The 13145-nt window shown below is 41.7% G+C and overlaps 1 protein-coding gene across 1 annotated transcript in view; it reads right to left on the bottom strand.

The window, feature by feature from the left end:
• Positions 1–13145, bottom strand: part of obscnb (obscurin, cytoskeletal calmodulin and titin-interacting RhoGEF b) — an 821414-nt gene that overhangs the window by 164644 nt on the left and 643625 nt on the right. The window contains exons 88-92 of the mRNA XM_060825732.1: positions 11806–11964; positions 8805–8982; positions 6272–6385; positions 4364–4531; positions 2116–2218 (exon numbers count right to left, since the gene is read on the bottom strand). Coding sequence (XP_060681715.1) covers positions 2116–2218; positions 4364–4531; positions 6272–6385; positions 8805–8982; positions 11806–11964 — 722 coding nt within the window. The remainder of the gene's footprint in view (positions 1–2115; positions 2219–4363; positions 4532–6271; positions 6386–8804; positions 8983–11805; positions 11965–13145) is intronic.

Here is a 13145-nt window from a genome sequence, read left to right as displayed (position 1 = left end):
ACCTACCACCCCTTAATTTAAAGCTATGCCCCCTCGTAATATCTGACTCCATACGTGGAAAAAGGTTCACATGGTCAACCATATCTAAACCCCTAATCATCTTGTTGATAGTAAGGCAGGGGAGAAGTAAAGCTAGGTAGGTGATAATGGGGACTTAAGTACAGAAGAACATAGAAACAGGAGTCAACCATTTAGCCCCTCGAGCCTGTTCCACCTTTCAATGAGATCCTGGCTGATCTGTGGCCTAACTTCATATACCTGCTTTGGCCCATATCCCTGAATACCTTTATTGAACAAAAAAATTATCTATCTCAGATTTAAAATTAACAACTATATCCTGCATCCGCTGCTGTTTGTGGAAGAGGGTTCCAAATGTGTACTCTGTCTGTCTCTTTCTATTAATATCTTGAAAACATTCTATCAGATCACACCTTAAATTCCTAAATTCTATAGGAAACAGACCCAATTTGTAAAATTTCTTCTCATAAGTTAGCCATAATTTCAGTTATCACTCTTGTAAACCTATGTCATACTCCCTCCAATGCCAATATATCCTTCCTAAGGTGTGGTGCCCAGATTTACTCAAATACAGGGTGGCCCCTGTGTCCACTGAATCATTTTCCGTGATTTCAGCGCTCCAAATGTCTTATAGGGAACCAGAGACCAGAAGGCTGATGGCAAGGTACACTTCCCATTGAAATGAATGGTTCGCTCCTATCCGTGGTGTCGGGCTTCCATGGTAGATCCTGGAATGTATACCCCCCCGGGTACAAGGGGGAATTATTGTGCTCCAGATGGGGTCTATGGGGTCTACTAAGCGTTCTGCATAGTTGCAACATAATTTCAGCATCTTTGTATACCAGTCCTCTCGATATAAAGCCAGCATTCTGTTCGCTTTCTTGATTACTTCCTGCATTTGTTCGTGATATTTTAAAGATCTATGCATGTGAACCCCCAAATCTCTTTGGACATCCATTGTATTTAACTTCATACCATCTAGAAAGTACCTTGATCTATCCTTTCTTAATCCAAAATGGATAGTCTCACATTTGCTTACATTGAAAATGGATTGGCTGTGCTGAAAGCAACTCATTTCATGACAGGATCTGGGGTTGTGGGGGTGGGTAGGAAACATGGAAGACAGCATTCACGTGCTGAAATTGTTAAACATGATGTTGAGTCCTGAGGCTGTAAGGTATCTAAGCAGAACACTAGGTGTTGTTCCTCTAACATGTGTTGATCCTCACTGGAGTACTGCAGCAGACCACACACAGAAATGTCATCATGGAAACACGAGGGTGGTGTTGAAGTAGCAGTTAATTGAAAATTTGGGGGCATTTTTATGTGAACCATCTATGTTCTGATCAAAGTGAGCACTCACTCTGCACTTTGTGTCCCAAACATATAGGAGAAAGTATTGAGCAGCAACTACAGTAGATTAGACTGAATGAAGCGTAGGTAAATCACTGCCTCACCTCAGGAGTTGTGTCTGAGACCTTGGATAATGAGGAATGAGGAAGTAAATGGGATAGTATTACACCTTCTGTGATTGCCTAGGAAGATGTTGTGGAGAGATGTTGGGAGTAGAGGAAGACCAGGGTGTCCCAGATGGATGAAAAGGGAGAGGAGGGAATTGCTTGTCTGGTGGCATTCTACTGAAGGTGTTGAAAATGATGGTTTATTTTCAACACCTTCAGTAGAATGCCACCAGACAAGCATTTGGACGTATGGATGTTGCTGTGGAAAATGGGGGACCTTATTGATGGCATGGGAGGGAAGGAAAAGGTGAAGGCATATTGTGTCAGACAGGACTAGGGGCCCAGTCAACTACTATAGAAGGGAATGCTCAGTTGAGGGATCAGGTGGACTTGTCTTAGGCTCTCCTGCCGAACGTAGCATCACAAGAACAGATGTGACATGTGTTTTAAGTCTTGTGATGTAATGTTGTTAGTACGGAGCCTTGCTTGAGGAGCACAAATCACATTCTTGTGTTCAATTTGTAGTATTCCTAATTTCTCCATATATTTTTATCTTTCCATTTACAAATTAGAAGGCTTTTCTTCCATCACAAGAACTATTGCAATAATAAAATGTTGTTAAATGAATAAACCTTACCTTATCTGTGGGGTTGGTGCAGCTTCAATGGTGCATGCAAACTGCGAATCTTCATTCTCTACAAATGCGATGTTTCTAAGGTGGCTTACAAACCTTGGAGGGACTGAAAGTTAAAGTGAGAAATTGTTTGGCTTGAAAAGACAAAAAAAACCTGAATCTCAAAGCTTCTTTGTGCAAGGAAACACGTCCTAGACTAGAATGGTTATGACTGAAGAACTCTCAATACTTGGTCTTGAAACTTACTTATGTGTGAATGGCAAGCTGAAGTTACCTGTTAGAACATAGAGAACATAGAACATTACAGTGCAGTACAGGCCCTTCGACCCTCAACATTGTGCCGACCTGTGGAAGCAGTCTGAAGCCCATCCAACCTATACTATTCCATTCTCGTCCATTTGCCTTTCCAATAACCATTTAAATGCCCTTAAAGTGGCGAGTCTACTACTGTTTCAAGCAGTGCATTCCACACTCCTACTACTCTGAATAAAGAAACTACCTCTGACATCTGTCCTCTATCTATCACCCCTCAATTTAAAGCTATGTCCCCTTGTGCTAGCCATCACCATCTGAGGAAAAAGGCTCTCACTGTCCAACCTATCCAAATCTCTGATTATCTTTTATGTCTCAATTAAGTCACCTCTCAACCTTTCTCTCTCTAACAAAAAACAATCTCAAGTCCCTTAGCCTTTCCTCGTAAGACTTTCCCTCCATACCAGGCAACATCTAAGTAAATTTCCTCTGAACTCTTTCCAGAGCTTCCACATCCTTCCTATAATGTGGTGGCCAGGACTGTACGCAATATTCCAAATGTGACCAGCTAGAGTTTTGTACAGCTGCAGCATGATCTCATGGTTCTGAAACTCAATCCCTCTAACAATAAAAGCTAACACACCTTATGCCTCCTTAACAACCTTATCAACCTGGGTGGCAACTTTCAAGGATATATGTACTTGGATACTGAGATCTCTCTAATCATTTACACTACCAAGAATCTTGCCATTAGCATTCCTGTTACTCCTTCCAAAGTGAATCACCTCACACTTTTCCACATTAAACTCCATTTGCCACCTCTCAGCCCAGCTCTGCAGCTTACTTATGTCTCTCTGTAACCTACAACATCCTTCATCACTATCCACAACTCTACCTACCTTAGTGTCATCCGCAAATTTACTAACCCATCCTTCTGTGCCCTCATCCAAGTCATTTATATAAATGATAAACAACAGTTGACCCAAAACAGATCCTTGTGGCACCCCACTAGTAAGTGAACTCCAGGATGAATATTTCCCAGCAACCACCACCCTCTGTCTTCTTTCGGCTAGCCAATTACTTATCCAAACAGCTAAATCACTCTCAATCTCTGGCCTCCGTATTTTGTGCAATAGCCTACCATGGAGAAGCTTATCAAATGCCTTACTGAAATCCATATACACCACATCAACTGCGTTACCCTCATCCACCTGTTTGGTCACCTTCTTATAGAACTCAATAAGTTTTGAGACACGATCTACCCTCCAGGCAAGTCAGTGAACTCAAAACTGCCTGGATGCTTCTCCTTCTCCCAGTTCCACATTCAGTCATTTTTACTAAAGTTACATATCCTTTTGGTGATTGCTTCCAACAATCCCATTAAGGATTGTTGGTTGGGCTATATGTTAAACTGGGTTTTCTGAACACAGCTGCTTTGGTGTCAGCTGAGTCCTGTACAGATCAATTTCTGGAGGGAAACCTGAAATAGGCAGGAGACATTATTTAAATATGAAACAGGCTCTCATACTTTTTTCTTTGCCTTCAGAGGTATGGCACGTTCTTCTGCAGTACATGCAGATACATGAATATCCATAATGGATACGACGCATATATGTACACCGGCAAACCAGCTGTGGCATTAACTAATATCCATGCTGAATTGTCAAGTGATTTCACCAGTCTGGCAAGGACATTTCAATTGTTAAAATCTTGACATTTTGCCAAATGGAAACAAGAATTCTTGCAAACATATTTCTTTCTCAGCCAGTCAGAAATTATTTTTCAATGGCATGTTTTTAATCTCCAAACTGATGATAGAACTTGAGAGGATCAGAAAAATAGATAAATATTTCACTTCATAAAATAGAAAATCTTGGTCTTTATTAAGGAAGATTATTACTTAAATAATAGAATTTTAAAAAGGAAGAACACAATTTCCCCAGCCAATGGAGCATGTCAAAGGAATTTCACTGCATTATTTACGTTTCAGAATTCCTACCTTGTACAAGAATCTTCCCAAGTGTATTGGCATTTCCTGCAGCACTAGCTGCATAGCACATATACTGTCCTGAGTCAGCAGCAGTGAGAGTGTCCAAGATCAGCGTACAGGACCCATCCTCATCTTCGATAATAATATGATGTGGGTCAACCTCCACAAGCTTCCCATCTAGTGTCACAAATAAACATATTGATTGTTAAAACTGCCCAGTGGAGCTAATTGTTTTGCAAAGTCATTATAAGACATACAACAGGGGCCAAAAGAGTTCTGTGCATGGTATGTTTAAATAGAAACTTAATTCACATAGTGAAGGATGACAGGTGTGCATAGGGTTTCCAAGTAACCATGCAACTTACAGGGAATGTTGGCACCAGCAGCAAGAATGCCAATCTATTCTGAGATATTCGGGCAGTGGTGAATTCTTGCAGCTGCAGCATGTGGTTAAACCAGCTAGTACTCAACAAGAGGGTAGTGATAGGGTAACTAGTTAATGAGGCGGGTTTGGGACAATAGAGTGAAAAACCTCACTTGGCCTCATGGAGGAAAAGAGACGGGACCAAAGTACACACACATCCAAAATAATAAGATTGTGCCTTTGTTCCTTTGGCCATCTAGCAGTTTATTTATTTATCTCACCAAGATATTGGGGCTGCAAGGTGGCAATGCTGCCTCACAGCACCAGGAACTTGGGTTCAATTCCACCCTTGGTGAGTGCGTGGTTTTCCTCTAGGTACTCTGCTTTCTTCTCGCAGTCCAAAGATGTGCAGGTTAGGTGAATTGGCCAAGCTAAACTGCCCATAGTGTCCAGGGATGTGCAGCCTAGATGGATTACTGATGGAAAATGCAGGGTTACAGGGATAGGGTAGGGGGGTGATTCTGGGAGGCGGAAGCTCTTCAGAGGGTCACTGAGGACCCTATGGGCTGAATGGTCTGCTTCCACACTGCAGGGATTCTATGATGTAATGGTACTTGACCAAATGGGCAATATGTCTGGTTATAAAAACATATTGAGGATTTACATCAGTATGAAAACTTGAACACAATTTTTCCATGTTTCTAAAAATATATTTGAATTCCAGAACCCAATGGAGTCCGATTCCTTCCAACAGAAAGTCACTGGGTCTTTCTTTCCTTTCTTAACTGAGGGAATTGAGGCTGGTTGTTATCATCTCAGCAGGTGTTCTGGATATTATATATTAGTGAATTTTGAGAAGATTTGTAGCTTAGGTTAAGGTTTTGGATGTAGGTTTGCTCACTGAGCTGAAAGCTTCATTTCCAGATGTTTTGTCACCCTACTAGGTAACATCTTCAGTGGGTCTCCAGGTGAAGCACTGCTGCCGAATCCTGCTTTCTATTTATATGTTTGGGTTTCTCTGGGTTGGTGATGTCATTTCCTGTGATGTTGTCATTTCCTGTTCTTTTTCTCAGGGGGGTGATAGATGGAGTCTAACTCAATGTGGTTGTTGATAGACTTCCCAGAAGCATGGCATTCCAACCGGAACTCTCTCAACAACCAAATCGAGTAAGACTCCATCTGCCACCCCCTGAGAAAAAGAACACAAAATGACACCATCAACCCAAAGAAACCCAAACATATAAATAGAAAGCAGGAATCAGCCGCAGTGCTTTGCCTGAAGGCCCACTGAAGATGTTACCTAGTAGGGTGATGAAACATCTGGAAATGAACCTTCCAGCTCAGTGAGCAAACCTACCTATATATTAGTTTTGGATAGAAAGTAAACCTGGGATTTTCCAGTGACTGCTCCTCCATTTACTTCTTGAATCACAAATGAGGTCTTAAAAGATCTATTAAAAGATAAATGTGGCTAATAATGTTGATTGCAAGATTTTGTTTCATCTGATTGAATATCAGTAAATACATTTTGTTGACAAAAAAAGGTTAGTTACCTTTATACCATGTGATAACCGGTTTTGGATTTCCGATAACCAGGCACGCCAATTTCACTGTCTGTCCCATTTCAGCTATACAATCCGCCAATTTCTCTACAAATTCTGGGGGACCTGAAAAGAAAACACATTCACGTGGTTCAGGTAGTCTCCTTTATCCATCACAAGAAAATGAAAATTCTCACTCCTTGAGTACAGATAACTAATCAAAAAATAGAATATAAGAGAATATGATCATTCTGCTATATACATAAGATTGACAAGTATTTAAAAAGAGATATTTTTAACAAATTGGTTTTTGAAACATCAGCAGAAGATTAATTAATAGATAATTTCAACCAACTACTCAGAATAAAGGATCATAGTAAAATTTGATGTCAATGCTGTTATATTTTTACATGGAAGTCAATCCAACTTATGTTTATCAAGAAGACTTTACAATCATCTGTTGAGGAAGTTAGAAAGCCACTAAGGGATCAGTTCCACGTTTTACTTCTCTTTCAAGGCATACTGGGGACTCAAGGGTTAAACATTCCACTACCAAAGAAATTCACTGCACTATCAATTACATGTCTGTCCTCTTACAGAATAGACAGAACATCTCAGTAGGCAGGAGACTGACTGAATTTTAGAGAAGGAATCCATTGGAGCCACACATATGGATTTCTCTGCAGCCTCAGGCAAAGGTATTTATCCTGCCCAGACAGGATTGATATCCTTAACCTCAACCCTGTTAAACTGCCTCCTGTTCCCATTATCTTGCTTCCCCTCCGTATTAGCATAGCTATGTGAATCCCCCATTGAGAACAGGCAAAACCCTTCTGTTTTAATCTCTTCCCATCAACACATGATTATGAAGAATACAATAATCAGTCCCTGTAATCCATTCACTCGTTATCACAGGACATCGTCATTCAAGGACCTTGTAAAATTATGATTACCCATCTTAAACAATGTAGCGATAATCAACCATGTGACTTATAGACCTTCTGTAATATTCCTATAAAAAGTACTGCCTTTGTGTGTAGAGTAGAGATTTGTGGAGAAGTGTCACCACAAGTAGATGCACAACTACTTTGGAGACATTGAGAATCTCTTGCTGGTTGTACGATAATAAAAGCATCTACTGTTGTACTGAAACTTGTGTCGTTTGAATTTGTGGAACAAAATATACATCAACACTGTGGGTTGATGACTTCTCACCTTTGTAATGTGTAGTAAAATTTAGTACAGGATAGAAGTCTAAATGTTTTACTGGCTACAAAATTCTGAAGAATCCTGTACAGGTACAGGCCAGAAAATGACTCACAACTGACATATTGCAATCTAATTCAGCTTAGTTGTCAGGCTAGAAAATTCAGAAAATCAAAAAAAGTCACACTGTTGTAGTTGAAGGATTCATCTGAGAATTGGGTTAAAATTTCTGCAGTGTTTTATTTACTTCTGGATGAGAAAAGTTTGGAATGGTTTATGTATATACATATTTTGCATGCCTCAGAACCGGTATTTCAAATAAAGAAAAGGTCGGAGTGGCACAGCTAATAGAACACTGTTATTAACTTGAGAGGTGAAGAATGGTATTTATTTTATACATCAGGCCCACGGGGAAATGGTGGCACTGTGGTAGTAGCACAGGAGTAATAAACTAATAAAGGGGACATGGGTTCAAATCCGACAGTCGTAGCTAGTGGAATTTGAATTCAACTAATAATCCTTTGTTGCTTGCTGTCAAAACACATCTGCTTCACATCTAAAGATGTAACTCCAGACCCACTGCAATGAATGAACTAATAACTGCTCTCTGAAGTGATGTTCTGGACACAGCAATCAATAATGAAGTAATTAAAATATTAGATGTTCAAAAGTTCAAATTTGGAGCCTAGAGATCTTGCAGCACTGAAGGAAAAGAAGCCATGACGATAGTTCAATATGTGAGTGAAAATTTTAAAATCTCGACATCAAAACAAATCACTTGTGGGATGTGGATGTTGTTGGCTAGGCCAGCATTTATAGCCCTGACTAGTTATCCCTGCGAAGGTGATGGTGAGCTGCTTTCCATTCATTGACTCTGTCTAAACTTCCTGCTGCCTCGAGAAAGCAGCCAACATAATCAAAGACCCGTCCCACCCTGGTTATACTCTCTTTCGTCGGAGAGAAGATACAAAAGTTTGAAAACACATACTGACAGATTCAAGACAGCTTCCTCCCTGCTGCTATCAGACTTTTATGGATCTCTCATATATTAAAGTTGATCTCTCTCTGCACGTTCCCTGTAGCTGTAACACTATATCAGCCATTCTATTCTATTATCCTGATGCACTTATGTAAGGAATGATTTGCCTGAATACCATGCAAAAGAATACTTTTCACTGTGTGGTACATGTGCCAATAACAAATCAAATCAAAATTATGTGTTGTAGGAAGGTCTATGATGTAAACCTTGCAGACAGGGAAATGAGTAAATGGGACAGTGAGAGTTAGGACATAGGCAGTAAGTATAAGGTCTATATCTTGGATCTTGGCAGATACTTACTCCAGGCTGGTAGACTAAAGCGCTGCTGTATGCCAGTAATGTCTTTTACCCATGAAATCTTTATATTCACAGTTCGAGCTTGGAGTGTGTATTTACGCACTGAGTCTTCTCGCTCATGCCAGATTTCAAAGGATCGTTCATCGCCTTCCACAAAGTCATTCACATCAACATTAGTGAGCTACATGAAGAAAACGAAACTGTAAATTTTGCACAATGATTTTTTCAAGACTTTTAATCATTCAGACTTTTCATCTTCAAGTTTGATGAACAAATAGATAAACAGTACACCCCAAAATGTCTCAGTTCCTAGGGAAAAAAATTGTAATAAACATTTTGTCCAATTGAAAACAGTAGCACTTTAAAAACTCCATAGCCCAATATATGAATATAACAACATAAAGTAAAAACATATTGCTTAATTGAAAATATAGAAACACAAAAGTGCTGGAAAATTTAGTGGCCTGGAATTTCTAGGAGAAAGTGAGGACTGCAGATGCTGAAGACCAGAGTTCAAAAATGTGGAGCTGGAAAAACACAGCAGGCCAGGCAGCAGCCGAGGAGCAGGAGAATTGACGTTTCGGGCATCAGCCCTTCTTCAGGAATGAGGTTGGTGTGCTAGGCGGGCTGAGATAAAAGGTAGGGGGGATGGAATTTGGGGGAGGGGCGCTGGGAATATGATAGGTGGAAGGAGGTGAGGGTGAGGGCGATAGGCTGGAGAGGGGGTGGGGGAGGAGAGGTCAGGAAGAAGATTACAGGTCAAGAGGGTGATGCTGAATCCAGGGGTTGGGACTGAGATAAGGTGGGGGGAGGGGAAATGAGGAAGCTGGAGAAATCTACATTCATCCTGTGTGGTTGGAGGGTTCCTAGGCAGAAGATGAAGCGCTCTTCTTCCAGGTGTTGTGTGGTGAGGAGGAGGCCAAGGAGTGGGAGGGGGAGTTAAAGTGTTCAGCCACGGGACGGTTGGGTTGGTTGGTGCGGGTGTCCCAGAGGTGTTCCCTGAAACGTTCCACAAGTAGGCGGCCTGTCTCCCCAATATACAGGAGACCACATCGGGCGCAACGGATACAGTAAATGATATGTGTGGAGGTGCAGGTGAATTTGCGATGGATATGGAAGGATCCATTGGGGCCTTGTAGGGAGGTGAGGGGGGCATGTGGGCGCAAGTTTTGCACTTCTTGTGGTTGCAGGGGAAGGTGCCGGGAGTGGAGGTTGGGTTGGCGGGGGGTGTGGACCTGACGAGGGAGTCACGGAGGGAGTGGTCTCTGCGGAATGCTGATAGAGGTGCGGAGGGAAATATATCCCTGGTGGTGGGGTCTGTTTGGAGGTGGCGGAAATGACAGAGGATGACACGATGTATCTGGAGGTTGGTGGGGTGGAAGGTGAGGACCAGTGGGGTTCTGTCCTGGTGGCGATTGGAGGGGCGGGGTTCCAGGGCAGAAGTGCGGGAAGTGGAGGAGTTGCGGTGGAGAGCATCGTCGACTACATCGGAGGGGAAATTGCGGTCTTTGAAGAAGGAGACCATTTGGGTTATTTGGGGGTTTTCAGGGATCTAGCCTGGAGTTTCTGTTTGCACTCTTTGCTTAAGAGTAATTTATTTGAAATCAGTGCAAAAGGTCATGAAATTTTGGAAACAAATTACGTTTAGAATAACTAAGCTTTTATGCCCTTATACACTAAAAGGGAACATCACACTAGAAACTAGTTCTGCCCATAAAACTGGTCACATTTCCAATAAAATTAGCTGCTGGGCAGGTTTTGCTCACAAAGCCTGTTTGCAGGTGTCACAGACAGTAATATTGGGATAAATATTATGATTACTGGATTTGGGGAGGCGGGTGGAAGTGTATAAAATCCAGCAGGTAGTCTTCCCCACAACCACTTAATAGCCTTATCCTGTTGACTTTGGTATTTTAGGTGGTGCAGGGAGGCTGGACGTTTAGCACCTTTGGACTGGTGTTGAGTGATGGGGGGTACACCTCCTTTTCAGGCTGCCTGAGACCTATCAGAAACACCTCACCACTCAAGGCCATGCCACCCTTTAATGTTCCCCTCAGCTGCTTGAATATGGCCTGCTCACCAAAAGCCCTGAGCTCAGAGCTGTCACTCATCTGATTTATAAGCAGATCCCTAATGCATGACTTCCTGAGAAAGGGCTGGAAGTCTTGCCTTAAAGCAATTAACACCAGTCCCAGCATTAAATCCTTGTGCAGCAGACGTAGGGACTGTAGGAAGACATGCTCCTGTCCTTTTTTATACCAGGGCGGAACAGGAGCCATGCACCCCATGTGACACAGCCCAGGCTCACCAAGAGGTAAATTTTAAAGTTTTTCTATGTATTTTGCATTAAATTACAATTGTATAACAATACTGCACAACACTGCTCTTTTACCAGTGCCAACAGATAAGAAGGGACAATCCTCCTGTTCAGGCACACTGTGTTTGCTCCCTCAATCAATACCTGCCCTGCAGAATCTAGCCTCTCAATTTCCTTGCTTCAGCCTGGCCCTGGCAAAACTCCGGACTTATCTCCTTGTCAGACTGCATGGTTCCTCAGCATTGGGACCTTGCCTGTATCAGCAGTAGCCACTGCTTGCTGTGGGGCTGTTGAAATTAGATTGCTTTTGGTGATTTGATTAACTGGCAGCTCTTTGAAGTGAATTCTTCCAAAATGGAAGCATAGTTTAGTCCCTGCTATGATGGAAACAGATAGTGTAATGTCACCAGACTAGCTCTGGGGACCTTAATTCATCTCACCAACAAATAAAAAAAACTGGGCAAATTAACATGGGCTTACCCCAAACTGTTAAGCACTTACGTGTGTGAATCAGCTAATAACATGAAAACAAACAAAGTTGTGAAGTACTGGAGAGTTTCAATCACAAATGTATTCAGTAAGATTCAGCACTTACATGAAGGAGAAACTAACAAACTTCAAGAATTCTGCATGCTTTGGAAGAGACTAATTTTATTTACTGTTTAATGAAAAATGTGCAATACCAACCTTCATCAGATTTTTAAAGATGTAACACTGTGAATCTGTCCTGCTATCTCTTTTTGGTTTGCAGATCAGTAAATGGTTTTTGAAGAGAAAAACAATGCGTTTGTGACCCTTCCATGACAGTCTTGCACCAGGAGCTCCCTCCCACACAATAAAATGCCCCTAGGAAAAAGTGCATTTATTTATTGTATTTCAGACTAGCATTTTAATGTGAAAACAACAAAGTTGGATTAATATTCATATGCGCACTATAATATTTCTTCAAAGACATGATATTAGACAAAATAAAGTAACACTCTTCTCAATAAAATTATTGAAACAATTAATATCTCCACCACAAAGAAAGAAAACAGCAACAATATTATGATAACATCAATGCCACCAAATTCTCCGACAAGGGCACAGCAGTGATTGTTATCGATACGGACTTCAATAAGGCATTCAACAAGGTTCCTCACAGTGGACTAGTTAGCAAGGTTAGATCACAAAGAATACAGGAAGAACTAGCCACCTGGATACAGAACTGGCTGAAAGGTACAAGCCAGAGTGTGGTGGTGCAAGGATAGTAGTGGGAAGTTGTGTGTGGAGGCGGAGGAGATTGGAGAGACACTAAATCAATACTTTTCATCAGTATTCACTCAGGAACAGGACTCTGTTGCTGATGTGAATATGGAGTCACAAATGATTAGAATGGATGGCCTGGAAATATGCAGGGAAGAGGTTCTGGGAATATTGGAGAGGATGAAAATAGATAAGTCTCCTGGGCCTGATGGCATTTACCCTAGGATCCTATGGGAAGCTAGGGAGGAGATAGCAGAGCCATTGGCCTGGATTTTTATGTCGTCATTGTCAACGGGAATAGTACCAGAGGACTGGAGGATAGCGAATGTGGTCCCCTTGTTCAAGAAAGGGAGTAGGGATAGCCCTAGTAACTATAGGCCAGTGAGTCTGACTTCAGTGGTGGGCAAAGTCTTAGAGAGAATGGTAAGGGATAAGATTTATGAACATCTGGATAGGAATAACGTGATCAAGGATAGCCAGCATGGTTTTGTGAAGGGCAGGTCGTGCCTCACAAACCTTATTGAGTTCTTTGAGAAGGTGACTAAGGAAGTGGACGAGGGTAAAGCAGTAGATGTTGTGTATAGGGATTTTAGTAAGGCGTTCGATAAGGTTCCCCATGGTAGGCTAATGCTAAAACTACGGAGGTATGGCATTGAGGATACATTAGAGGTTTGGATTAGGAATTGGCTGGCTGGAAGGAGACAGAGGGTAGTAGTTGATGGACTATGTTCATCTTGGAGTGCAGTTACTAGCGGTGTACCACAAGGATCTGTTTTGGGACC

This window comes from Hemiscyllium ocellatum, chromosome 5 (genome assembly GCF_020745735.1).
Source record: "Hemiscyllium ocellatum isolate sHemOce1 chromosome 5, sHemOce1.pat.X.cur, whole genome shotgun sequence".
Lineage (NCBI taxonomy): Eukaryota > Metazoa > Chordata > Chondrichthyes > Orectolobiformes > Hemiscylliidae > Hemiscyllium > Hemiscyllium ocellatum.
This window is presented reverse-complemented; position numbering and strand designations above follow the sequence as displayed.